The sequence below is a fragment of the Pyxicephalus adspersus genome, chromosome 3 (assembly GCF_032062135.1).
Source record: "Pyxicephalus adspersus chromosome 3, UCB_Pads_2.0, whole genome shotgun sequence".
Taxonomy (NCBI): Eukaryota; Metazoa; Chordata; class Amphibia; order Anura; family Pyxicephalidae; genus Pyxicephalus; species Pyxicephalus adspersus.
The window spans coordinates 125,403,705-125,430,759 of record NC_092860.1 but is presented as its reverse complement, the minus strand read 5'-3'; the positions used below and the strand labels follow the sequence as shown (position 1 = coordinate 125,430,759).

At 37.0% G+C, this 27,055-nt stretch overlaps 1 protein-coding gene across 1 annotated transcript; it reads right to left on the bottom strand.

The window, feature by feature from the left end:
- Window positions 1–2,994: 2,994 nt before the first annotated feature.
- Window positions 2,995–24,963, bottom strand: YIPF7 (Yip1 domain family member 7). Its single transcript, XM_072406266.1, has 6 exons — window positions 24,769–24,963; window positions 21,045–21,182; window positions 18,007–18,176; window positions 16,434–16,579; window positions 9,957–10,138; window positions 2,995–3,267 (listed from the first exon to the last, which is right to left on the bottom strand). Exons 3-6 carry the CDS (start codon window positions 18,137–18,139, stop codon window positions 3,105–3,107), a joined length of 624 nt encoding a protein of 207 aa, XP_072262367.1. The 5' UTR covers window positions 18,140–18,176; window positions 21,045–21,182; window positions 24,769–24,963; the 3' UTR covers window positions 2,995–3,104.
- Between the last annotated feature and the right edge of the window lie 2,092 nt (window positions 24,964–27,055).

Sequence of the window (27,055 nt, the reverse complement as noted above, 5' to 3'; positions counted from 1 at the left end):
TTTAATACATCCAATATATTTTTTTTACTTACTTGCTCATCTTACTTCCATCCCTATTTTCTCATTGGTAAAAGCCTCTAGCACTGGCTCTGAATATTCAACAACCGTTGTCATATAGAGTCATTTGAAAACATACCCCAGGCAAACATGAACATTTTACATTTCAACTGATTCAGTTGAAACAGTCAGTGTTGTATAGCCTTGTCACTGTTACCTTGGCAGTACATTTTTGTTTATTTTTTGCAAGTATACAATGCAAGGCCAATTTACTTCCTAGACCCTCCATTCCTTTGAAAAAATATGAATTAGGATCATCAAAGAGATTGACCAATATGGGCAAATATACTTACCTTTCATCATGTATTCAGATGCACTTATAAAGGCTTCAGTGATGTTATCTGGCCTTCGTGCAAAATCCAGTGAAAGCTGAGGGTCTCAAATCTGGTGGAAAAACACTCATTGATTTATTCTTTGGGATGTGAGATTTCCATATGGCTATTCCTGTGGGATTAGAAACCCCAATAATAGAACCCTCAGCTAGGAGTGCCTACTACAATTAATGTATGAGATAAGTATTTTTTCCCTTCTTACAGTTAATATTCCAAAATAATATACCTCACTTTGCTTACAGATCACCTGTTTAGCAACCTGCAGCATCACAGCCTCCCTTTAGGTGCTGAACTGGATTTTAGAGCATGTGCTACAGCCAAGGTTTGACCTTGACTTGGCTTGTTATTGCTGCCTGCCCAGGTCTTTCCCTGTTTAGTTACCTTGCCTTGATTTGCTGTGTCGTTGCCTTCCTAGCCATCCTAACACTAAAGCTATCTAATCCCTGTTACTCCTGGTGGGGAGAGCCTGGGAACCAACCTGGTGACCTCCTTGCAACAGAGTAGTCCGGTGGCTCATCTAGCCCTGCGGTTTCTGTGTCTCTGGTAATCTTGTGTCACCAGCTGGGGGAGGCAACCTGTAACAACATTTTTTTCAGGGCTGGGGGCTTGACAATAGCATTTATTATTAACTAATTTTTATTTATTGATTTGCATTTTCATTTAAGGTCCGTTTTAAAATACCTACATTTCCTAATAAAAATGCTGGCATAGCTAAGTTACAGCCAAACCTCGGCAACAAAGTTCTCATTCAGCTGTGTGTTGCAGATATAAGGAGGGGTATGCCTGAGCAGGTCACTTACAATGATGTGATTACTGTGTCTTATTCTCTTACCTATAGGTCTGCAAAGTCATATTTACACATTCTCCACAACTGCTGTAACAGAAAACCTTTAAAAAATTAAGAAAATGGAGGGAATTAATACAAAATGATCTGATTGCAAATCTACATATCTTCATGGAATTTATAAGGCTTCAAGAGTCGCCCCATTTTTGGGCCTGCTGTTGTTGTGCCCTCAAACACCAAAGCATCATAGGGAGGTTATTTCATGGATTGCATTAATAGCTTTCTATGTTTAATGTTGCCTGGAATTTGTCTTTAATAGGAATAGTTCATTTGATTGTAATAGTTCCAACCTACAAACTATTTTATAATAAACATTGATGTATTATGTTTACCTAGACTGAAAAGGAACTTTCAGATGGCAATATCAGTCATGTTTATGGTATAGTTTGAGCTCACGGACCATTAATGCCCAGCATGGTGGCAATGTGATTAGCTATGTGACCTTGCTGCTGCGCTGAGACTTTAGGATGCCATTTGGGGACCATAACAATGGGCATTGTAGTCTGCCAAGGTGTCTATGATAGTATAATTAAATTTTATAGCTTATTTCCACTGTCCATGATGGCACCAGTATATATGTTCCTATTTTTTTTTATGAAACCTGCAGCTCAGATAAGGTAAAATGTATGTGAATGATTCAAATCTGTTCTCGGGTATCTGAACTACTGTATATAAATGTAAAAAGAAAAACTATGAGGAAAAAAAATGGTTGACTGCATGAACAAACAAACTATAGAAATAAAAAAAAATGTAAAACAACCTAAACATTATATTATTATGCATAATGGTTGAAAAGTACACAGTATAGTCCAGTATAGTCCATGGTAACCAAGTTTATCAATATAAGAAAATAAATATTATTTGTCTGAATTGCTGTGTGCTTTTTTTGTTGCAAATATTAGGAAAAGTTTACTTTATATTTTAATTTAAATCCTAAACTGTCCAGAATGTAAAGAACAGCCATGACTAGTAGTAGCAAATGTTTACAAAGTACTTCCTAGATAATCATGGTGTGCAGGGATATAAATTTGTGTCTTTGTGTTGCTTGTTTCCTCCATAAATGCAATAATAGATTATTATATCATTTATTGACCTGGACAACCTAATGCTAACTAAGTTGTCACAATGTGTAAAGCACTTTGTAAAGAGTAGATGTTGCTGAAAATATTTCAATGCCATGGGGTCCAAATTAAAAATTGGCACAAAGTTTCCACCCCTGAGCTGTATGTAGTTGCCTTTGTTATGCTATTCCCCATAAACTCAGTGATCCAACAGGATCATAGGCCTGGCGGGTAGTTTTTGAGAAACTATTGTGAAAAATAAAAAAACATCCCTATTTCACCTACAACTTCCTGAGCTATCCTTTATTGAAGGATGCCCGAATCTTTTTTTATTCTTTTTTTTTTTGGTGTTTTTCAAGTAGTCATGTGGTACATTGGGTCCTCGTTGCCTTTATGTCATTTCTGTCTGTGAGTGGTCCTACACGATTTAGAGTGTGTTGCTGACATGGTCACTCACTATTGTATTATGAGAGGGTCTGCCAACCCCATGATACCTTGCCCTGGTCCAGTTGAATTGATGAGTTTGTCTGGGTAGGTTCACAACGAGAGTTTTCTTGGCTTTTAATAATGATGGCAATGTTAATGTTAAAGAGTATGGCATACTCCAGGCTATCAGTGGAGCTGTCTTTCACTGCAATATTCTATTGTTAAATGATACCATGAAACATTAAAACCTATGCATGCCTAAAAAGGTCATATATTATCAATAAAACGTAAAATTTTATTGCCCATCTATTAAATGGAAATACACAGAACGTGCATGGCTTTTTCCACTGGTGTTGGGAAATTCATTTAAAGACATAAAACATTTCAGAACACAGTTAATAATGCAAATAATCCATAAAGCAGTGCACAGGGATAGGCTACAAGAAGCTGCTGTCCTTCCATTGCTAGCGTTGAGATGAAGATTTTTGAAGCTGAGAAGCTGCACCACCCTATTATAGCTGTTGCCAAGATGGTCCCAACAATTCCTCTGAAATATAAAAAAGAAATACATTTATGGCGACTTCCAAAAATGCTCTTTACACCTGAATTGGTGTAAAAAAAAATAGTGTGATTTCAGAAAAACATAAACTTTTTCTACATAGGGACAAATGCCTTTAAAGCAGCCAAAGGCTGCACCGACCACAGTTGCAAATTAAAATGTACATTAAATTACATTTTAATTTGTAATTTTGTATTTTAGGGATCGATAACATTTGCAATGAAGTGACAATTCTGCACAGGCTAGATGAGCTTGCGTATAAAACATATGGTATATATTTATACAATAACATTGCTAATATATTTTATTTAGAAAGCTGTAGTGTGATCAGGTTTTACTGATACTTTAAAGTTAAACTCTGGGCTGGATCCCTGCTGCAAGGGGTTAATGCCTATTTTGTTTAAGGTAGCCTTTTTGAATAAGGGATCTGTGTACCTGTGGAGTTTTGGCTGATTTTCGTTGAGGTTCTTTCATCCATTTGAACTGACCAGCAATGCATGAGGGCAATTTTCAACAGACAACCAATGCAAGTGGTTAAATTGACACTAACCATTACCCTTTTTTGTTACTTTTTATTGTTATAATAATAACCATATATATAAAAAACAATCTGGTCTAGGAGTCAAATATTCCTGTATGACATATGACTGATGCAGCTCAGATGCTCGCCCCACTTTACCAGCTGACAACATCCAACCCATCTCCCCCAAAACCCCAATAACTACGAAGTCGCCAAACTATGGGTCAAATGGCTTTGACAGGCATTTACTTTAACAAATATTAGCAAACAACTTCAGGGGCCAGGGTTCAGGGTTGCAGGTCCTCGCAGGCACCCATTTTACCCATGATACAACCTGATGGGGAAGACTACCACGCGCTTGATAATATTGCTCCCAACCACACCACACTGCCTTGGGAAAGATATGAGCTACGTGCAAGTTCCCCCATACACCATAAACCCCCATTGGTCAACACCACTACCACATACTCCCCAAGAGGACTTCAAACCACCACCCAACCACACCTCCGCACTCCCATGCAACCACCACTCTCTCCTGTCACTTCCAAGGAAAGGTGGGTGGGAGCTTTCTCCTTTACTGTCCCAGATTTCAATGGCCACCATTTCCTAAACTTTACCCATCCATATAACACCTTCACTTCCCATCAAACCTACCACTCTGCACTCTCTCATGACCCTGCTCATAAATATTTACCCTTGACTTCCCTTCACTACTCCTCAAGCCATTTGGCTTCAGGCCATCCTTTAATTTTCTAATATTTTATATAAGAAATTTACACACACAGAAACATGGTTTGGTGATTTTAGCTCTCATGTCAACATCATTCTTCAAATTTTCATTGTTCCATATTCCAGGGTATTAGTAGCTGGTTAAAAAAAAAGAAGGAGGACCTGGAAAGTCAGGTACAGAGCATATGTTGCTTAAATCGAAGTAGGATCCCACATGCCAGAAGAAATGTATTTTAATAGTATTTACCCAAAAGTGAAGTTTTTGGGACGATAATTTCTAGTAATACAGATTTACAGGGGAGATAAAATTTAAAAAAATAACAAAACTGCAAATTTGCTCTATTTAAACCATTTTCATTTTACTAAAATGCAAACATAACTTTTTATGCCACCTGCAAGTTTAGTATAATACCCTGGCTATGTAGAATTATTAACGTGGTGGAGTTCTGTTAATGCAGGTACAATGCGAAATGTTTGTGATATAGGCTGAAACATTCAGCTTGTTACCTCTACTGGATGATAATTACCAATGCATCTGCACTCCTGGCCTTAGTCTGTAGTGCTTTAACATCTTTCCTTCCATATAACTTCCAGTCTTTCTTACTACATTTCTACTTTATTTATTTCTACTGCATTTGGTTCTGCCTGGCACATAAAATCCACCACATGGTGTGAGTTTGGCGGTATAAAAAAAAACTAGTCTGGAGTTTACTGGGATGCTATAGGACCTTTTTGCACAAACAGTATCTGAGACTGCACTCTTTAGGGACTTAAAAAACCTCACAAGCATTACCAATAACACTTCATATAGAAACTTTATAATAAACCCTACACTAAATGTTCTTCTATGTGCAGAGGATGTTTAATATAGTGCTGTATAGCTTGTAATATTTACTGTATATATGTATATATCTGTATTTGTCAACCAGCATTCCTCCAGAGGTTGCTACAGGTTCTTTGAGCAATGAGAAATTTGTGCCCCTAAGGTCAGGTGACTCCAATGATCTTTTAGGGTGAAAGGGGAACACCCACCTAAAGCATTCTTCCCACTGACCACCACACTAATGTACTGGGAATTGTAGATATATTATTTATAAAAGGGGCTCCGTGAAGACCTGAAAGTTATTTTAGGAACTCCCCCATGGTAAAAAGGTTGAGAAAGTCTGACCCATATGTTCATATATTCCACAACCTGCTGGACACAGTGGAGTTTGCTTTTAAATTATCTTCATTCAAATAAAAAAGTATTTTCATAATGAAACATACACACAGTTTTATATATACTATCATGTTTATATGATAATAGCAAATGTCATGACTATTGCTTGATAGGTTTTCAGTAATCCACCATAAGTGCGGTCTTTTTTGGTGTTTGTGCAATAAATAAAAACACTAATAATAATAATCAAGTACGATTTTTGTATAATACTATTTTTAATAATACTTTATGAGGTATTTTCAAACTTCATCCACATTGAAAAAAATCAGGACAATAAAGAAAGTGTGGTTATCCATTATTCTTTAAAGATGATGATAATCTAGGAGGGTATTGTTATATGTTAAATGTATGGTTATGTTTGTTACAGTTTTTTCTTTGATGTCACATGATTCCTGAGGAAAGCAGAATCTGCGAAACACTGCGAATTGATGTTATTAATGTGTTATTATTTTTGTCAAAATGATTAATTACATGTCTCATGTTTTCAATGTCTAAGTAAGTTATTTAAATTATTAAATGGTGCCAAGTAGATGTAATAAATCAAAACTTCTGTATAAACAAGAATGTTAGACATTGGTGGCCAATATGATACTGTTTTTTTCCTTAAAGGAAAGAGTTAAAAAGTTGAAAGCATATGTGTTAATAAATGTCTTGGTGATACTTGCGGCATACAGATTAATACCTACATAATCTGTTTTGCCCTGATATAAATGTCGTTTCTTCCCTTTAAGATTCAGTTTAATCCTACTATCAGAAAACCTGAATCTATAACTGCAACCCTCTGACATGAAATCTCATTAAATAATCTCTTTTGGTCCATTTGCTTTATTTAAAATCTATCAAGCATCATGTGAACTCAATCTATGAAGTGAAAGTAGATCTTTATCCTCTAATTGAAATGGTTACACATGAATGCAGTGAGGAAATGGTATAAAAGAAGTTTTTAAAAAGTGTTTCAATATGACCTTCTTATATTTTTTTATATCGCATGGGAATGCTTGCAATGTATGGAAATGATGGCAGCTGAGAAAGAAATGTGGATTCATTTGTAACAAATGCTTCTATAAATATATTTAAAGTGAGTCTGTAATTTGCCTTTTGACTGCTTATTTGTTTCCCTCTCTTACTGTTCTGTTCCTGCTGCAGAAGCAAGAAGAAATCATCTGAGTTGGTCTGCAGGGTAACATAAAAAGGGCTCAGGTCTATGGACTATGTAACAATTCTGGGGCATTGGCTGCTTGGTTACTCAGCACTGCATTGTGGGAGAACTACTAAACCCAGAATTACAATAAATGTCATATATTTAAACTTAGACTCAAGAACGAACACATTCCAGTAATTTGTAAATATAAATCAGATTTTATATATTAGCATAGTTTATTGTTCACATTATTTATTGTGTTTCATTGTGTTACAATAAACTAAATTATTTTAGACCCATAGTCCTATACATTGACACAACTGGTTGCCTCCTTATACCCTGGTCTTCAGCTGGAAAATGATTGCACATCCTAATATAGAACGATGGGGAGGGTCAATGTGGAGATCCTATAGATACTACAAACTAAAATCATGATAGGTATATTACCCAATAAATCAAATGTAAGGTTAAAAAATCATTCCTTTCCTGCTTATATCCCACATTGTGCAGACAGTAAGGAGAGAAGGAAAGCATGAATCAGCAGGCTACAATACAATTTATAATATATCATAAATGCATCACCTTGCCCAACTTGAAGCTTCCCTAGCTTACCCTAGATCAGTGGTGGTCAACATGCTTTAAGGGGAACTGTCATAAAAGAACTTACCTTTACAGGTGGAAAGCTGTCGATCCCTGATTGAAGGGGTCTTCCCCTACCAATGAAAATAAAAAAAAAATGATGGGCCTCAAGTAGGGCCCTGACATCACCAAAGGGCAACAAATGATGTTCAGTAGATGTAATGCTACAAAAAGAAACTGAATACAGGTAATCTCCGGGTTACATAAAAGATAGGGACTGTACATTTTATATGTAAGTCGGAACAGGTATCTTATTTTATCAAATGCAAAAAGGACAGATGTTTGTTTCAACATATTATTAGGCAGCAAGGTGTCAGTTACTATATTAAATCGTCACTATGATTAATCACAAACAAAGGAAAAAAAAAACTTTATGACAGACATTCATACATCTAGACATTTATTAACTTCTGGAACAAGTTGTGCTTTGATATGCAAAAAGAAACAACTGCAGAGTTTGTCTTGGTCAAGACAAGGTAACAAGAGGCTGCAGAAAGAGCTCACCCCCTAAGATCACCCACAACCTCAGCTGTGTTTAGCAAAAAATTTCTTCTGCAAGTAATGTAAACCCGCCCCCTCCAGCCTCTGTTCTGCACACAGCGAGCACGGAGGCCCCGTTCGTATCTAGGAGGTGTCTGTATGTTGGATGTCCTTAACCCAGGGACTACCTGTACTTGTTACAGGAGATGTTCAGAGACTGCAGGCCCTGAAGAGGAAGAACGGGGAAATAGGGAAAGAGATCATCCAAGACCAGGGGTCTGTAAAGTTTTATGACCACTAGGCCATTTATGGGGTGGGCGGGAGCACACTAGGCCGCCCCCGCCTAAATGGTTCTGCCCACCACCAGGGAACGCCGCCTGAAAGGGAATCCCTCTCCTCCGTATGCAATGCGGAGGAGAGGGACTTACTTTCAGGGAGCTTTCCCTATTTACCGTGGCGGCGGAAGTATCAATGTCGGCCGTGATAAATAGGGGAGCAACTGCAAGGGGGCGGCTCCGGTAGTTCCTAACTACCGATCTGCCGGCAACCCGCGGCTCCGGATCAGCCAGGCCGGAACAAACTACTGGCTAGGCCGGATCTGGCCTAAAGGCCAGGGTTTGGCAACCCCTTTCCTAGACTATAGACATAGATTACATAAGACTATGAACATATTATTGACACATTTTTGCTCTCTACCCTAACCCTATTAAAATGTACTAGCAAATTGTTATATTATTTAGCAAGATTCATTATGAGAGATCTTAAAAAAAAAGAATGGGCATAAATGTCTTCGTGTTTTTAAAAAAAAAAAAAAAAAAAAAAAAGGACACTTATTGCTTGCTATTATTTACAGTTACCACTTTGTGGGAATACTAATATACCCCTGCTCACATTCACCTGGAAGGAAGTGGATCATGGGGCTTGGTAGCATGGGGACATGATATGGTATAAGAAAGGGGCTATGTAGGCATATTATGAGTGAGAGGCAGTGTTGTGAGACGAAAAATCCCCTGCCCCTTTCTTATACCATATACCATATCATACCAAGTCCCATGATACACTTCCTGCTCTTTTACGACATTTTTCTGTTCCAACTATGCTGACTATCTGCCTATAGGGTCTGTTTGGAAATTTAGATTTTTTTTTCCCTGATTTAAATAAACAGTACCCATATATTTAAACAAAAAGATAACAATTGCATGAGATCTCCCTGGTAGACAATTACCCTATAAGTAGACACTTTAGAACTTTATCAAACTGAAGAATGCTTACTTTTAATAAAACAATCCCTTAATGCTCCAGCAGGAACATGCAGCAAGATATATTGGAAGCAAGCAGGATATTGGCACACACCAAACAAAGCAACAACATCAACAGCAAGCACAAAACTACCAAATTCTGCTTTATAAACTAACTAAAATTATTATTAACAAATTATTGCCTGCCTAACAAATGGGTTCCTACTGTTGGTGGCTGTGGCAATCATTATTGGAAGCCACTAATCATAAAAGGTGTTGTCTAGTGGCTCTCAAGCTATGGATGTTTCTTAACATTAACTGTACACATACAAATTATGACAACATAATCTGAAAATAATATTTCAGTTAAAAAAAATGTGATGCCTTACAGAGTGCAGTCTCGGTATTTTATGCACCTGCCCTCTGCTTCCAAAGCAATAGCACAGGTATCACTAGTAAGCAGATGGATTCAATAGTTATTTTTTGGTCTGCATTATGCATCAGGGAGTGTGACACTAATATTTTGTTTAGCATAAACTTGTGATTCTGTTTGTTGTATATTTGCTACCCTATGTTTCTATCTTACTCGAAAACTATGACTGCAATCTCAAGCCTTTTTAACATTCCATTAAAACATATTGCTCAATAAATATATCCGTCATTTACGTTCATCTACGAGAGAACTACTATTCACAAATTCTTGGTACTTACTGGAGAGAAAATATGATGGCAAAGCAGGAGAGTATAACCATAGGGAGAAGGCAGTACCCCAAGACACTGGCAACACATCCTTGTGATACACCTGTGATACTCATTAGATTTAATAAAGCATGAATTCCCAGGCAACCAAATATACTCATCGTGTACATGTAGCCAAAATGAATCTTTCCAGCCTGCAAACAGAAAAAAAGAAATCATGAATTTTATGAAACTCATTTAAAATGTTTACACCATTTCATTAATCCATAGGTATAATGGTAATGTGATTAAAGCTAATTCTTTTACTAGTGCTAGTACTAGTACTAGTACTAGTTAGCTGAGCAAAAAAAAAAAAACTAAAATAAATAATGTGAATTTCACAAAGCAAATTTCTTTGTTTGGGTGAACATGCGTAAGGTTTAAAATTCATCTTCACGAGTTAAAATCATCTGCACAAAAAGTTTCTGGAGGAACCTTTTATGAACATGTTATCTCTTTATGAATCTCCACAATGTTTGCATTACAGGCTTTGCTTGTTCCCATGTTCCCATGCTTGTTACACAACCAACTATTGATACCCATCACTTTAAACTTGTCTACCCATCTTACTTCCTCTTTTAACCATCACTAAATAGCCACAGTTCTATTTATCTTACCTATGGTATACTATACGCTTCCATTACTTAAGGTGCGTACACACTTCCAATTTTTATCGTTCCAATCGAACGACGAACGATCGATTGGACAAAAAATCGTTCGTAAAAAAGTAACCAACGACGCCGACGAACGAGGAAACTCGTTGGAAACGAACGACCGGACCGGCGGATCGGATTGGACGGCGATCGTTGAACATCGTTCGTGTGTACGGTCGTTCGTTGATCGTCCATGTTCAGAGCATGCGTAATGAACGAACGTTCGTTCACTTTCCTGTCGTGCACATAGTTCCTCTATCGCTTAAACGATCGTATCTATTGTGTGTACAATATCTACGAACGATCGTGTCGTTATCTCTATGTGCAGGATCGGTGCTATACGATCGTTCATATATATCGTGCAGGATCGTTTGTCGTTCGTTTTCCAACGATAATAATTGGAAGTGTGTACGTAGCTTTAGATTGTAAGCTCAATAGAACAAGGATCTCTTCTATTCCTTTATCACTGTTTGTACTTACTAAGCGTCATTCTAGTCAGCACTTCTCCTTCTCCTGTGTAGTGTTCCTTAATACTGTTTTAATTACTTTGACCTTGTGCTTCTGTGATATCATCAAAGGATCTTTCCTAAAGCTGCGTACACACTGCCAATTTTTGTCGTTGGAAAGGATCTTTCACGATCCTTTCCAACGACAAGGGAGTGCACGATGCATGAACGGTGCTGTACATACAGCACCGTTCATGCTCTATGGAGAGGGGAGGGGGAGAGCGACGGAGCGGCACCCTGCTGCGCGCTCTCCCCTTCACTTTCATTACGATCGGCTGTCGTCCATCGTCCGCGGATCCGGCAGGTCGGTCGTCCGGACGATGGACGACACCGACTATACACACGGCAGATTTTCGCCCGATAATTGGCCGATGCCGATTATCGGGCGATAAAAATCTGACGTGTGTACGTAGCTTTAGATGGCAAGAGCAGCAGTCCAATGTTTGACAAGTAGTAGTGTGTCAGTATGGAAAAGACAAGGACAGATCTCTCCATTGTTCTCACAGCTCAGCCTCCTACAGCTGTCAGTGCTCTCACTTTATTCAGGAATGGGCACACATGCCCACTCTTATTATGCAAATAATTATTTGGTGGTCCGTGGCTCTGGCAAGTCAGAAGAAAGACCCCGCTGGGGGGGGGGGGGTGCATCAGCCAGAACCGCAGACCACGTCTTCTGTATGGATATGCAGGTTCAGTGCGGTGGGCGGGGTGTCTCTCTTAACACAACCCGTCAACTCTCCCATCGCAGGCTCAGACCTGGTATAATGTCACTCAGGGGGAAGTTTCTTCCCCTTTGAATGACACATAGGCAGGGGTGTAGTGGGGCCGGCACATCATGGGTAGTATTGTGCTCCCTCTTCTTTTTTTACGTATACACCCCTGCTGTCACCCCTGTATTTCTAGTGCCATTCATTGTTCTTGAATCTACTCTTGAAGCATGTCATACATCATAGTGTGCATGCAACCCTTTATGTCTTTCATTTTCCTAAATCAGAACAACCCCCCTCTCCTGTTTTAACATAGAACTCTGGGCAGATTTAAAACTTTCTCCATATATCCCTCAGTTCTCCTCTGCCTCTGCTGACAGCACAATAAATAACGAACCTTTCCTCCTTTTTATTGTTTCTGAGCAAATGCATGCACATAGCACAGGAGGTACAACCTTGTAGTGCCATGACTCACTAAATAGCAGTGTAAGTTTAGCATAATTCTAGGAGAAATAAAAAATATGACATCAGCATAGTAAACTTTAGCAATAACAGGGGATTTTTCGGGTCACAGCACTGCCTCTCACATCTGCACCTAAGTATTGGTGGAAGGCCTGTATTTGTATGCTGACCACCCTAGGAAAAGCAAATAGGGGAGAAAAGCAAACATCCTTGTTCCCCATCAGGAAGGAAAAAAGGTGGGCTCAAATTACCTAAATAGCAAAGAAGAACCTACCTAAGTAGGTAAAAAGTACCTAAAGTAGCTTTTAATGCATGTTCTTTAAAAATCAGTACGCAAAAAAAGAGGACTAATCTTTGGCAGCACAACAGAGGACTGCCAACAAGTGTGCAAACCAAAGTAAGGCCGACGTGCAGATTTAGGAATGCAGATTTGTCATTTGCAAACCCTAATAATTGTACAATGCTGAAAAGTGTTTTTTTAAAAATGAATGAATTTTACACGTTTATAATAAATGCGCTTAAAAAAGATTATTCAAGCTTAAACAAAACTCTAGGCAAGTCACTTAACATACAGTTTAAATACATATGTATTAATTTATAATTCCACATAACCAGCCCTGAGGTTTGCATGGAAGGACAGAAAAATCAGGCTGGCAACTTCCCTTTTTATATTGCAATTGAACAGCATATTTTGGTCACCCCCCTGCCCCAACCCTGTATTTGGCCAGTAAAGGAGAAGAAGCAAACCAGTACGATATTTTTTCCCATCCTGTTCCTTTTTGTCACGTGCATGTAACATAGCCCAAATAGCTGCTAGTACTGCTCCCTCTCCTTCTTATTCTAAATATTGTACAAATATTTCCAAAAGCATCTACCAAGGCACATTCAGGTGCATTAGAAAAAAAATTTAATTGATTAACAAATCTGTATTTTTTTTTTATTTTAACATCTGGAGTATGTGGATATCTGGAGTACACATGTGGATAGATTGGTGATAGAGTGGTGTCTGAGTTCCTAATTTACATCCATGTTTTAGCTGAGTGAATTTCATATCTGTAAATCAACATGGCATAAACTAGAAGCAGAAGAAGAAGCAGAGGTAAAGAATGGCTACTCTCATATTCATTTTCTGCACATGCTTTGTTTTATAAAACTCCACTATAAGCTGAAAATGTCTTTTATAGCACAGACTTCTCAGAATGTGGAATATAAATAACATAAAGAGCACATTTTCTCATATCATGGCACAGTGCTAGGGGTCTGGTATTCAGCACCACACCTTTCCAAATAACCTTCATTTTTAGACACTGTGGGAAAAACATTTTCAGTCTCTATTTTTGCCAGCTACATTTTTATTTACATACAAAGCACAAATTGGTTTAACTTTACTGAAGAAACAACTACTTAACCTGAATACTGAATTTCTATCAGCATTCTGACCATTGAATAATTGATTTCTTTGGGACATATAACAGCTTCACAGTTCTGTTATCTCATATTATTTTCTTGTCTGCAGCACAGCTTTTCAACATTCATTTCCTGGGAGTGTGAAAAGTAGTATTTGACAAGAAAACAGAATTGGTTCACTGAACTTTTTCATTTTCTGTCCAAGTATATGCCCGAAAAAAAGTTTATTTATATGGTTTTAAAAGGTATGGTCTTTTTAACTAAACCTACAATAAATGGCCAAAATTAAGTGAACACCCCTCAATGTTTAGCAATTATGCTGTTTTCAGTGAAGGGTGTAAAGACATTTTATTAGCATTCCATGCCTTGTCGTTTAACTGTAAAATTCTTGAATCTCTTAAGGCAAATATAAAAAACACTAATACACAACAGTAATGTAGATGTTAAAAAAAAAGTTACTACTTTTGTGTATATCTAAATTTCATTTGGTTTCAGTCTCTTACAATCTTCCTTTACCGCAACAATTAAATTGGTTGGAAGGAGAGGCAGCACTAGGAGCCAATCAAGCTAGCAAACAAGATGCTGATAGGAAAAGAGCACAGAGATATGAACAACTTTATATTGCTTAATTATAGGATAATGGAAGTAAAGTGACCTAAATGCATTATGTCAATGCACATGAAGAAAGTGTGGTCACCATTCTTGGCTCTGCTACCCAGCAGTCCTGTAAAAATCTCAGAATTGAATGGACAGATATATTTTTTAAAAGAATATACCGGTAGTATACTTACCTGTCAAAAGTGACCCCTCAAGTGCTGCACTGTCTCCAATGGTACTTCTATCTTTACCCAATCTCTTTAAAGACTTTGTCTTTCAGCCCTTCAGGACAGGGTCCTACCCTCCTCGTGTGTCACTGCCTGTATATGTCTGTAATAATAATAATTTTAATTGGCAGTGGTAAGATGATGTAACTCCCGTGCTTATCACATGGAAGTTACTTTATCCAGGGACATAATTGTGCCAAGACTGCTTACTAACCAGTAGAATGAGGACAGAGGCAAATTTAAACAAAATTGACAGATAAGAATTCACAAATTCTTCTGTAGATAGAATAGAAAAGGTTGGGTTTTTTTTTGGCAAAGCAAATACTGTATTTAGCATCAAGCGAATATGGGATGGGAATGATGCCTGTCAACTATACAGAAACAGCTATGTAAATATCATGTGCAGAAAACCATCTCAATACCAACACGTTTCGCTGATAAGCTTCTTCAGGGAATGCATTGAGAATGTAATATTTACATACCTATGATCAATAACATATATTGATTTAAACAAGATGTCATATAATGGTGTAAGTACAGTATTTCCTTTTTTATATACAACATGCAACAAAAACAATTAGGCTCAGGAATAAATAGATTTCTTACATAGATATTGGTAATGTGTAGTTTTGATTGGTATTGGCTAAGATAACATTGACAAATTGTTGAGTAAGTCTTCACTATAGCATTTAGGTTAACTTATCAACAATATAAGAAAAGTTAAAGTTCTCCCTATACAAAGTTCTGAGGGAGACACGTGTTCTTTGGGCTATGCATGTGCAATTTCGGTTGCTGGAAACAATCTTTCATTGATTATTTCCAGTGCCAAAAGAGTGACAGATGAATGAAACATCACTGTACATGCAGGAAGTTTCTGTTTCATTGGGAAAGGAGGCAGAACGAGCGAGTGGCACCACTGTGCTCTTCTCCATTGACATGTAGTGTGGTCATTACCCATCAGCTGTTTATGGATCCACTTGAACAGATCCATGAACAATATCAGGCAACTCATGTACATAAAAAAGATTCTTGCCTGGGACAAGCCCTCGGGTGAGGATCATGTGATGTGTGTCCATACCCTTGCAGACTCAATTTTTCTAAAAACCAATGTGAGCTGGGTTGAATATGTTCTTTTCCAATTTCCTTCAGCTTCCACTTATGAGAGATATGCAAAAATTATTCTTGGCATCACATATACATCATTTAACATGCAGTAAATTGTGTGGTTCTGTTAGGTTCCATTTAGTATCTGGATCATCATTTTTCTGTTCATCCATTATCTTTCTATAAAGCTTTGCCTATTCATGCAGGTCTTATTTATCTTGAGCTATGCTTTTATATAATTAGTGTCAATTATACAAACAAGTCCACCTTGAGAAATGACATTATTACTGTTATCATGTTGAGACTTCAGTTCCTGAAAGCTTAAGTCTGCAAGATAAGGGTTCATGATATTAGTTGTATTACACTTCGTTATGCCAAACAAGGTCTAAGGCTGCCTGTGACTAATGCCATCTATCATCTATAATTACAGTTTGCCGTACCTAATTAGAAAATATTTATTTGCTTAAGAGCCAAAGAAATGTGCCTTTGAAAAATCTTTGCAAAATAAATTGGTTAATAATTCTATTTTTTTCTTCTTAGTTGAGATCATTTTGTGAATTACTTCCCACCTAAAGTGTTTTCCCAAGAACATTTTTAAGACCCTCTATTATATTCATGCCATGCGATGATTTCACAGGAATAGGATTTCAAGATGTATGCTGCCATTGTTAACATTATTTTCAACAATGCATCACAATATGGTTAGACATACATGAAATCATTATCTATGATAAACGACTTTAGAGGGTGTATCAAGTAATTATCCATAATAAATTCAAAATTATACCAACAGAAGCGTTGAGCCAAGTGCAAAACAAAACATCAAGGGTCCTGTCAGGTCTGTTTCATTCATTATGCTGCCATCTGCCGGCTTCCATGGGTTGAGAACTGTTAAAGTTTTCTGCCAAATTTGATTGAAATTGATTCCCAGCTCTGCAGTAAAAACAGAGGTTAAGATATTTAGCATTGTGTATGCAAACAAATGTCTATAATCACTCCATCATGATAACGTTTGTTAATTTTTTTGGATGTATTTATTTATTAGTTTTTATTGTTTGTCTATAAATAATAGGACATTGTATTATATATGTAGCAATCATCCCCTAGCGTTGTTTTAGCAGAAATTAATACTCCGTCTCGCACAGCTTTAGTGCAAGGGTTGTTTATTGAAGCCTCAGCAGTAGGCGAGGGCAACAAAGTATTTGGTGGTTGCTCCAGAAAACAATAAATCAAAGTCAGCACAGACATCTAACCTTCGGGATTCGAGCATAAACTTAGCATACAAGACAGGTGGTAGGAGAAGCATATCTCCACCAGAGCAGGTCTTCCCAGTGCAGTGAGTCCCAAGAGCAAATGGACCTTTGTCATAGATATCTTCTTGCAGGTGCTTTCTCCGAGGGCTTCTCCTGATCACCTTGTCCCTGCCTAGTCAGGCCCCAGTGTTTTGCAGGATAAAATGGGGGAACATGGGGAACATGGGAACATAGGGTGTGGCATGTAAACAACGCTGAGTGGTACTAAGGAGCCTAAAGTGTTTTAGAAAATATCATACACTTCATTATACCACCATCGTTGATACAAGGTAGGATGTATTTTATGTTGTTGATGTCAAATTCTGACCCTACCATCCAAATGTTGCAGAAGAAATTGAAACTAATCAGAACAGGTACTGTTTTTCCACCTTTTTGTGTACAATTTTGGTGATGCTGTGTGACCTGTGTTGTTCATTTAGAGATTCCCTTCTGAATAGGTTGGTTGTAACAAGTGATTATTTGAGTTATTGTTGCATATCCATCAGCTCAAACCAGCCTGGCTATTCTCTTCTCATCTCTGGCATCAACAAGGCAACAACAGAAAAAAAATACTGCTTACTGGATATTTTCCCTTTTCGGGTTGTAGAGATGGTTGTGCATGAAAATCCCCGCAGATCAGCAGTTTCTGAAATACTCAGACCTGCCACCAACAACCATGTGGCATTCAAAGTAACCTAAATCACTTTCCTTGCTCATTCCTATGCTCAGTTTGAACTTCAACTGGTCATTGACAATAAATTGTTACCATGTGATTGGCTGACTACATATTTGCATTTACAAGCAGTAAAACAGGTATACATACTTGGCTGGTAAGTGTATATACAAAAAATAATTTATACATTTTTTAAAACTTGGCTGACAGTAATTCAATGATATATAATGTGTATATTTTTTACTAGTAAATACAGCCTGATCAAGTTGAGGCAGAAGGGGGACTAGATCTTATTTTGAAAAATCTGAAATTGCAAGCTGTATTGTGTCACAAGCACACAAGATTATTTTCAAACCATGAAGAAAGCACCACTCCCATCTATGTGTTTCTAATACCTTCTAACAAAGGAGGTTCATTCTCAAAGTTGTCAGTTGGCTGGAAAAGATACGATGGAGCATATGGTGGTGCAGATGTAGCATATGGTGGCTCCTCACAGATATAACTTGGCTGATCCATAGAAGACATCATTCCTGAATGAAAATGTTCTGGATTTCTTGTTTTTTAACTGCAATAAAAAATCAGGGTATGAGGACTGAGAGTGGCCCTTTCGTAAATTTACAAAAAAAATTTTAAAATTTAAATTTACCTAAACTCTGAAATTTCACTTTACATAAAAAGGTAGACAACCCTTTTATGTAAGGTAAAAATTCTGTTTCTTTTTTTTAGGTGCAACACCCTTTTTTTTTAAAAAAAAAAAAGGGTGCAGCACCGCCCCTAATGAATGGGAGCTCAATACCTCCCGGGATACCTACGTCACGGATCCCAGGAGGCTCTTGGGTGCTCCTTCTGCGTATGCCCGAGCATCTCGAGCATGTGCAGAAGGAGCTCTTTTGCACAAATAGAAAAATTTGCCGATATCACGCATGCGCAGTGAGATCGACAAGTTTTTTTCCATCCTACGTCACCTGATCTTGCACCTGGGTCAGGTGACATAGAATGAAGAACAGGGAGAAGATGGCGGCGCCATCTCCGGGACGGATAATGGGACGACACAGGACCAGATGCAAGACACCCACGTATAGATCGGACTGCCCTGTGGGATTGAAAGTAAGTGTATTTTTTTTTTTTTTTTGCTGTTTTGAGTTTAGTTCCTCTTTAAGGAGAAAACTATAGTCTACATTGTGCCACACAAAGAGCAGACACCACAAGATGTCTGTGGTTACTAATAATTATTTAGGTGAGCTCACATCTTTGAAACAAAATTTCAGTTTAGTATTTGGTCCCAACATTTTGAACTTTAACCTCGCTTTTCTGTCCATTGGAGAATCTGTGACTGATCATTAAGGACATATTCAATGGCAGTTGAATAGCACTTGGTAAAGTACTAAAGTTAGTGGGATAAAGCACCTGTAATAAAGAGAATCTATAATTACATAAATAAAAGTGGGGATTTCATGATGTCTGCCTTTAGAAAGAGGGTTACCTTAAAAAGTTCAAACATATAAAGACCTTGGCTGTATAAAAATGAAAAAACTGCGCAGGACTTCAGCTAAGCTTCAACATAAGTTGAGAATGCACCAGATCCACCTTGCACAGATTTAGACATACTTTAACACTATCTTATTAAACAGTAATTATTTTGCATTAAGCATATTAATTTATAATGATCTTCCAATGCCCCCAAAAATGGGCATTTTTTTAACACACCTCCCATGCCATGTCATTTAATCTGGACCATCAGTTCTGGAGTCAAAGTGAAGCAGAGATACTGCTTGCAGGTTTGTGCTGTAACAAGCCAACAAAAAAGGGCAGACTGTTCTTAAGTCTAGCCAGGGGGTAGAATTTTATATTACTTTACTGAACTGTGCTGACACTAATGCCCCTGCAAAAAAATGGTGTATGTTTATTTTGTTTTCTTGTGTTTTAGGAAAAGAAATGTGGGCAGGACATCCTGAAATCTAAACTGGAGATTGGAATACTGGAATACATTTGAAGCTAAATTTGTATTATTTCACTATCATTAATATGAATTAGAATCATTACAATCATAATTTATAATCAAACCAAGGTCTGTAGCTGAAATGTGAAAATTATTTTATCCATGTGGGTAAACAGGTGAGACTTGAAATGGTTTAATGACTAAAAGTAATTACCTAAAGATCATTTTTCATGTGACTTTTTATTAATATTTTATTTGCTTGGTATTGCTAGCTTTTGTCTACAGAATGTCATACTGTATATATAATGTACAAACACCCTCTAGTGGTGATCTATATATCAAAAGATTTAATTAGCTCTAGCAAAAATAATTCATATAATAATAATAATTTATAATAAATAATATTTCAAATAATAATTGTTTTAAAGATGTAATAATCACTTAGGTGACTTGTGTGCCACAGTATGCCAAACATAAAATTCCCATAATTTTAATGCACATTAAAATATTTACGTTTTCTAAACAAACATTAATAACTATTTAAAACAAATGTTCATTAGCAACAGGCATTGTTGGAAAAATTGATGTTTAAATTTTACAGAACTGAAGCACTAAAATCTCAACCCTTGTACTTGTGGAGAGTAGAAGGCCTCCCTGCCATAGAACCTTTAAGAATGGATAACTTCATGATAAATGTGCTGGAGAAATCGGGGCCATTCCAAAGACATTTTACTGCTTTTTAAGAATAAATATTTCATTGTCCATATTCTGGGTACAGGTGAATTTACAGTATAGCCAAAACATTATTTTTTTTATAGAAAAGGGAATAGTAAAATATCCTTATCAGTATCTTATGTCGTCTGCCTCTTTACATCCTAGGTTTCCTTTACTTCTCCCTTTACTTTTCCCTGGGGATGCAAAAGAAAGTGAAAGGAAATATTTTCTAAATAAGGGAAACTATGACCATCATAGGCTGTTGTCAACAGAACTGGTCAATAGAAGATTCCCCCTCATCTTCTGTTATGGTGACAACTTTAAAAGTTTGGATTTTCCATCCCATTTCCCTTTTTTTTTTACTGAAATTGGCCACTACTACAAATCTAGAGAGTGAATCACCCCAGCTAGAATAGTGTAACACCTGATTTGAGTTGCTTAACCTATCCAGAAAAAGGCTATACACATAAACACACACTTTTAAAGTGTCTTGGAGTTGCTTCCTCGTGACCTCATGACAGTAAAAGGTGTCAAAAAGGCTTCTTTGACTTCCTAACTTAATGACTACCAAATTCTACATGTATCATAGACATAAAATGGTCTGAACAAACTGGTCTTTATATGACATGTTTTTGGGGTCCATTTTAAACTGCTTTTTCTGTTTTAATAAAAAGACCTAAAAGTACATACTTAAAAGACAAAAGCAGGTTTGTAGAGGGAATTACAGATACCTTTATAGGTTTTGCATTGACAAGCCTATTTCCGGCAAATAATACTTACCTATTTTCACTGTACTGACTACTTGTACCAGCTACAGAAAAACTTTGTGCAGGATCTTCATAATTATAGTCCGTTTGGTAGAAATCACACTCAAACTGCTCCATAGCTGTTTTGTTTATTGTTTGGTTCTCTCTGAACCTGGAAATACTAAACAAGTATGATGAAAAGTTGTCAAAAAACTTTGTTTGCAATACATCCATTTTTTGCATATGTAATTCTTAAAAGAATGGAATGGAATGGACAAATTGGGTTTAAAAGCCAAAATGTAACTTACAAACCATTGGACAAAAATAAGGAGATCTTTTACCTGTAGATGCTGGAATGGAGGATGTGTAGAGAAGGATGTGAGCTTATACCAGTGTTACAGGTACCCTTTGCTGAACATTAATGTTTTAACAAATGAGATTCTATATGGTGTATTGCTTTCTATGTAAGTTGCCCACTATTTTTGTACCAAATAACCTATATATCAATGAAAAAGTTTAAAATTAAACCTTTTATAGCCTTTATGTGTAGAAACACATGTGCTATCTAAATATGCCTGTTGTTTGCTAATTGTAGTACTTTAAAAGAACACGTGTACCCTCCATATTAATAAAGAAATGCAGCAGTCACCATCCATAGATCACTGGCTTAATATTTATAGCACAGGTACCATAGCATACCCAAGTGACTAGATCTGTCATGCATCATGCAAAATGTAATGAAGACTTGCAAAAGAGCTGTCAGGCAGAATATTTTTAACTTTGATCACTCAGCTAACCAGAATAGCTTGGTTGTCAAAAGTCTGGGACCTAAAAAAGTATAGTTAAGTGGCTGATTTTAGTTTTTTTAGAAAAATATTGGGCTCCATTTAGGGTGTGTGGGAAGTAATTTACCAAAAAAATACAACAAAGTGTGAACAGGCAGATTTTATATTGCAGAACAAATTTTCTTACCTGCCTGTTTGAAATCACTGCAAAATACAAAGAGTTGCACATAGGCAATTCAGGGAACAATATCGGCATATGCAGGATTATTTGACACCTTCAAGCTCAATCAACACCATCAACATATTTGCCCATTCTTCTTATGGGTGGGGGACATGGACCATGGGCAAATATGTTGATGGTGTTGATTGAGCTTGAAGATGTAAAATAGCTAGCGATTAGACGAATTTAGTTTTACAAACCTCGGATGAGTCTAAGCAAGGCAAAGAAATTTATAGTCCATTCCCAGAAGTTTCTACGTTTTCTTTATTCTCCTGCCATGCTGTTTAGTCACTGACAGTAATGTAAATACTCTTTAGTGCTGGGTATGGAGGAGTATGGGACTGACTTTCTTTTAATGTGAAAGCACTGCTGCTGGAATTGGAGCACTATCACACAGAGAAAGAAAGACAGTCAGTCCTTTGTAAGCTACAACAAGAGATATGACAAGAGTATGCATAATTCTTGGTTGTTTTGGTACTGGTAACTGAAGTGTATGTCAGAGTAAGAGAATAGCATATCCTTCTGATGAACCTGGAGAAACCCTGCTGCTTTGCATGGGTCAAGCCTTATTTCACTATACCCATCATTTCCATTTATAAAAAGTCCAACAAGTGTGAAACAACTGTATGCAATACTAAATGAATGCCCATGTTTTCAAATGTCAACCAACAAAATCTTTGGTATTACCTAAAATGTAACATTTTATAAGACGGCGGGCAACAATATATTTTTCATCTGATATCATCAGTTCTTTTGCTTTGAGCTAATATATTAGTGAAAGTAATACAAACTCTAACTTAACAGGATTAACTTTATATGGAGTTTGTAAGTATCTCCTTCATGAGGAGGAGGAGTGATCGTAAAAGGTTCCTTCTTACTAGGCTACTAACATTTCATTGCAGATGGGAGTAACCCAAAATATTATCTGAGAGATCATTCTTGGTGTGGGAAGCCAACATAAACCCTATATATCTGTGCAGCTTCCACCACTGACAATCCAAGTATGAAGCCGAATAGGAAGAACATTTGAAAAGGGTTTGCCTTTTCTGTCCTTCTTAGACATCACTGTGAGCAGCTAGATCTCAGTGTTCCCTCATATATCACAATATTTTTACCAGGAAAGACTTCGGAAACACCTTCACCCTCATTTTAATAAATGTTTCTATTGTTGTGTGCCATAAAGAATAAACTCAACAAAATAGATATCAATAAAAATATGTTTTGAATGAACATTGCCTGTTCCTGAACTTTTGGTTGTATGCTGCCTGGACCGACTTTTTGCCTGTGACCCTGACTCTTTTCCCTGGGTACCTCGTCTGGTGGACTGATTGCCTGTGTATAACCTTGGCTTTATGTTCTGGATTTGCCTTTGTGGAAACTTGTACTACTTTATCTGTAAGCTCCTGGTCCTGTGCCACCCCCATTCAAACACCATGCCTTGTGCATTAAGTCCTGAAGGCAACCGTGTGCTGGAAGGCAACCATTCTCCCGAAGCTGAGCAGTGGCTTACTATAGATGAAGACTGCGGTGTTAGATGGTGTCTGGTGAGTACTGGTGCTGGACCAGGGCCTTACACACATCAAATTAGGTAATTATAAAATTATGAAAGCTATTTGTTTCTGGTGCATCTGAACTCCATCAGAACTTAAGTTGGCCTGCTTAAAGCTGCTTTTACATTTAAAAACACGTTTAGGGAAAGAGAAGGAGTTCTGAAGTCAAGAAATGACCCTCAACAACAATAATCAAATTTGTGTAAATTGAGGAAACGGATGAATGTATCTGAATTGTGCTTGTAAGGTATTAAAGTATTCATGGGCAAATGTATTGAGAAGCACATGGCATACAAATTGGTAATTCTGTGTATATATGCCTTCATATTGTAACATTATCTATATATTTAGGTGATCACAGCCTGGGACAAAGCCCCTTGTGAGGGAGGTGTAATGATGTTTACTAAACAGGCCAGCAGGAAGGAAGTACTAACACATTAGGCCCGAGTTATTAAAGCTCTCCAAGACTGAAGAAGATAGACTGTCATGGGAAAACCTGGGTAATTGTTATTACTTGATAATAATCGTTATGCACTGGGATATAATGTATAATAACCATAGTTGTACTCACTTCTGGCTTTTTTCCTGTTGCACATTACAAGAGATAATTTTTTTACACAGAATTAACATTTCTCAGTATATCCACCCATGTCTATAATTTTTAAATTCAATTTAGCACATTTGCCCATTTCAAATCACAAACGAATGAAGTAATAAACAAGCATTTTCAATGAACAAATTCACTATGTGATTTGTTTAGAAATATAGCTCATAATGTCGACTAGAGATAACATTACTTTAAGAACTATAACATACTAGTCCCTTTTGTCTTTGCTCAATTTGCAGCTTTTACATTTGCAGTTTATTAACACATACCTTACTGAGGGTTACAGTTCAGAAGTGTAGTAGTTGTTTTGCAGGTCTCATCATGATGATGAGCCATGTTCTATTTTTACTGATCTATATTTGGTCGAAGAACATGAGCTTCAGCCAGACTAATTATATATAGACTCCCCAGTTTAGAAATGTGATATGTTAAATAATATTAATAATAATATATACTGTGAAGTTAGGAAGATTAGCACATTGCAGCATAGTGTGTGATAGGAAGTCCATTATGGTTCAGGCTTAGCTCAAACACATCTTCACTTCAGCATAACATAACACTAAACAGTTTAGTCCAGCAAAACAAAATTTGCTTACGTCAGCAATAAGTCCCAGGTGGTCAATAAAATCAAGACCGGCCGCCCAAGTGGCTACACCAGGATTAGATCTGGTACTCGCTGGTAGCAAGTGTTGCAGCTTCAGCTTTATTACAAACAACATGGGCTGCTCAGTCCTGCTCCTTTCAGCTTTACTGCTTGCACTCAGACTGAGACACATACTTCCTGACATACCCTTCAGGCCAGTCCGAAATCCTCCTCTGTACTGCAGTGGGATAGGAAGGCCCACCCAGATCCTTCCCTCCTATTCCATAGTCCGGGCCCTGTAATAAATTAGCAAAATGCCAACCCCAGGTAGCCAAACCAAAACTCCTGGACTCCTGCTGTCATTGGGCTCATTGCAGAGGGACAATGACCTAAAGCAGTGGGGGATATATCGACCTGGTATAACGATATACCCACCTGGTGTCCTGTACAATATATACACAGTATATATATATATATACAGTATACATACAGTATATATATATAAAGAATTAGAATTCTCAATAATATGATACCATAAAGATCTAGTTTACACTTCTGGTATTGCTGAATGTTTCCATTATTTCAGTTACATTAGCCCTCCATATATAGACATTTATTTATTTATTCTTTCTTGGAAATCACATATATATGGACTATTTCAGGATTATTTAGCAAAAGTTGTGTTGGTTATCTGATAGTTAAAAGTTCAGTCTTTTGCATCCTGTTTGGCCCCAAGCAACTCTTAAAATAAGTTTCTAGTTTTAAGCAAACCCTGCCTAAAATGATTTTTTGGGTGTCAGTGGGAAAAAAGTTTTTTAAATTAGTGACCAGTGGAAAAAATAACTCCTCACAGTGGTTCCTAGAATGCCAAATTTTTAGACAACTAAAAATACCATTGGTATGTAGCTGGCACTACCAAATGGTCTTGACTCCAGAACAATGCAGATAACAATAGGTCAACCAGCCAAAGATTGAGGAACCCATAGCAACCTTTGGAGGAACCCAGGAGCTCCATGAAACCTTAGTTGAGAATGGATACTGTGGTATGACCAATGTTCAGACTCAACTGGTTTAAATGATTGGAATAAATAACAATAGTACATGTCACAAAGAGTTAGTACTCCTAGCTTATTAATGGTGTCTTTGCAGTTCTTTGTGAAATATGCCAAAACACTACTGTTACCTCTGTGGTAGGAAAAAAGAAAAGAAAAAACTATTCCAACTCACCACTAATTCAATTTTGTATCCATAATATAATAAATAAATACAACATTTATACAAAGCCACCATGTAACATTAGGATATTAAGGATATAAGCATTATGATCATGAGGTAAATGTAGCGACCCCATTGCCAGGTTTTAGCCTAAATTAGTCAAATGAGGCAGCAATACAATATTAAATTTGTGAGTCATACATTTCACTGCATTGCACCATGCATTGCCTTATAAAGCAAGCCCATTTTTTGCAACTTCGTTTTTGTGCATTTTAAGTTCCAGCATATTCTCATATTCAGTGTAGTTTTATTTATAAACATAAATAAATGTAATGAATGGGATAAAAGCAGTTAAATGAGAGTTTGGGAAAGTATAGAGTAAAAAGGCTGTAATTTCTTGTGTATTTCACAGTGCCGGGGTTTCCACTCTGCATCTTTTAAGACAGTAAAAGAGACAAAGTGGATCCCCTCTACTAGACAGGATATACGGTACCTTAAACTAGAAAGTCGATAACCATATAACAAACCAAACTGCTTTTCTACTCCACTCTCCTTTGTTTGTACAGTAGTAAATATGTATTACCTTTTATTGCACACTGTTGAAGATTAGGAGGGCCCACTACACCTAAACATTGGATATAACTCTAAAATATAAACTGATAACATTTATGGAAAGTTTTTTTAACATACAAATTCCAGAATTTTAGGCAGGCTTTGGACATAATTCATATTTATTTATTGTAAGAAATTGCAGGCATAATCTAACAGAAATGTATTTATAACAAATAAAATCTCTTTACAAACAGGACAAATTTTAGGCTTTTGGGTTACATTAACTCAGCATGCAGTCAATTTATTAGATTTGGAAAAACTAAAATCTAACCGGAGACGGATGGAAGTACCAAATGTTTCAGGGATTGTATATAAATTTAACACACAGGTTCAATTTGAAAAAATGTCAGCGTACAGTTCTGATCAAGCGGTTACATTTCATGCATACTGGTCGTCAAGGCTTGCTCACCCTAAATGTACTGTTCAAGTTTGATGCCCTTTAGGTAAATCGAAAAAACCTTTATTGCACAGTG

Bases quoted from the DNA above. Each gene is read 5' to 3' on its own strand.
- YIPF7 (XM_072406266.1), bottom strand. From the start codon at position 18,139: ATGATGTCTTCTATGGATCAGCCAAGTTATATCTGTGAGGAGCCACCA. The intron at 10,139-16,433 runs GTATAATTTTGA...TTCTGTTTGCAG, and splicing joins TTGGCTCAACGCTTCTGTTG to GCTGGAAAGATTCATTTTGG. The intron at 3,268-9,956 runs GTAAGTACCAAG...TTTATATTTCAG, and splicing joins GCCATCATATTTTCTCTCCA to AGGAATTGTTGGGACCATCT.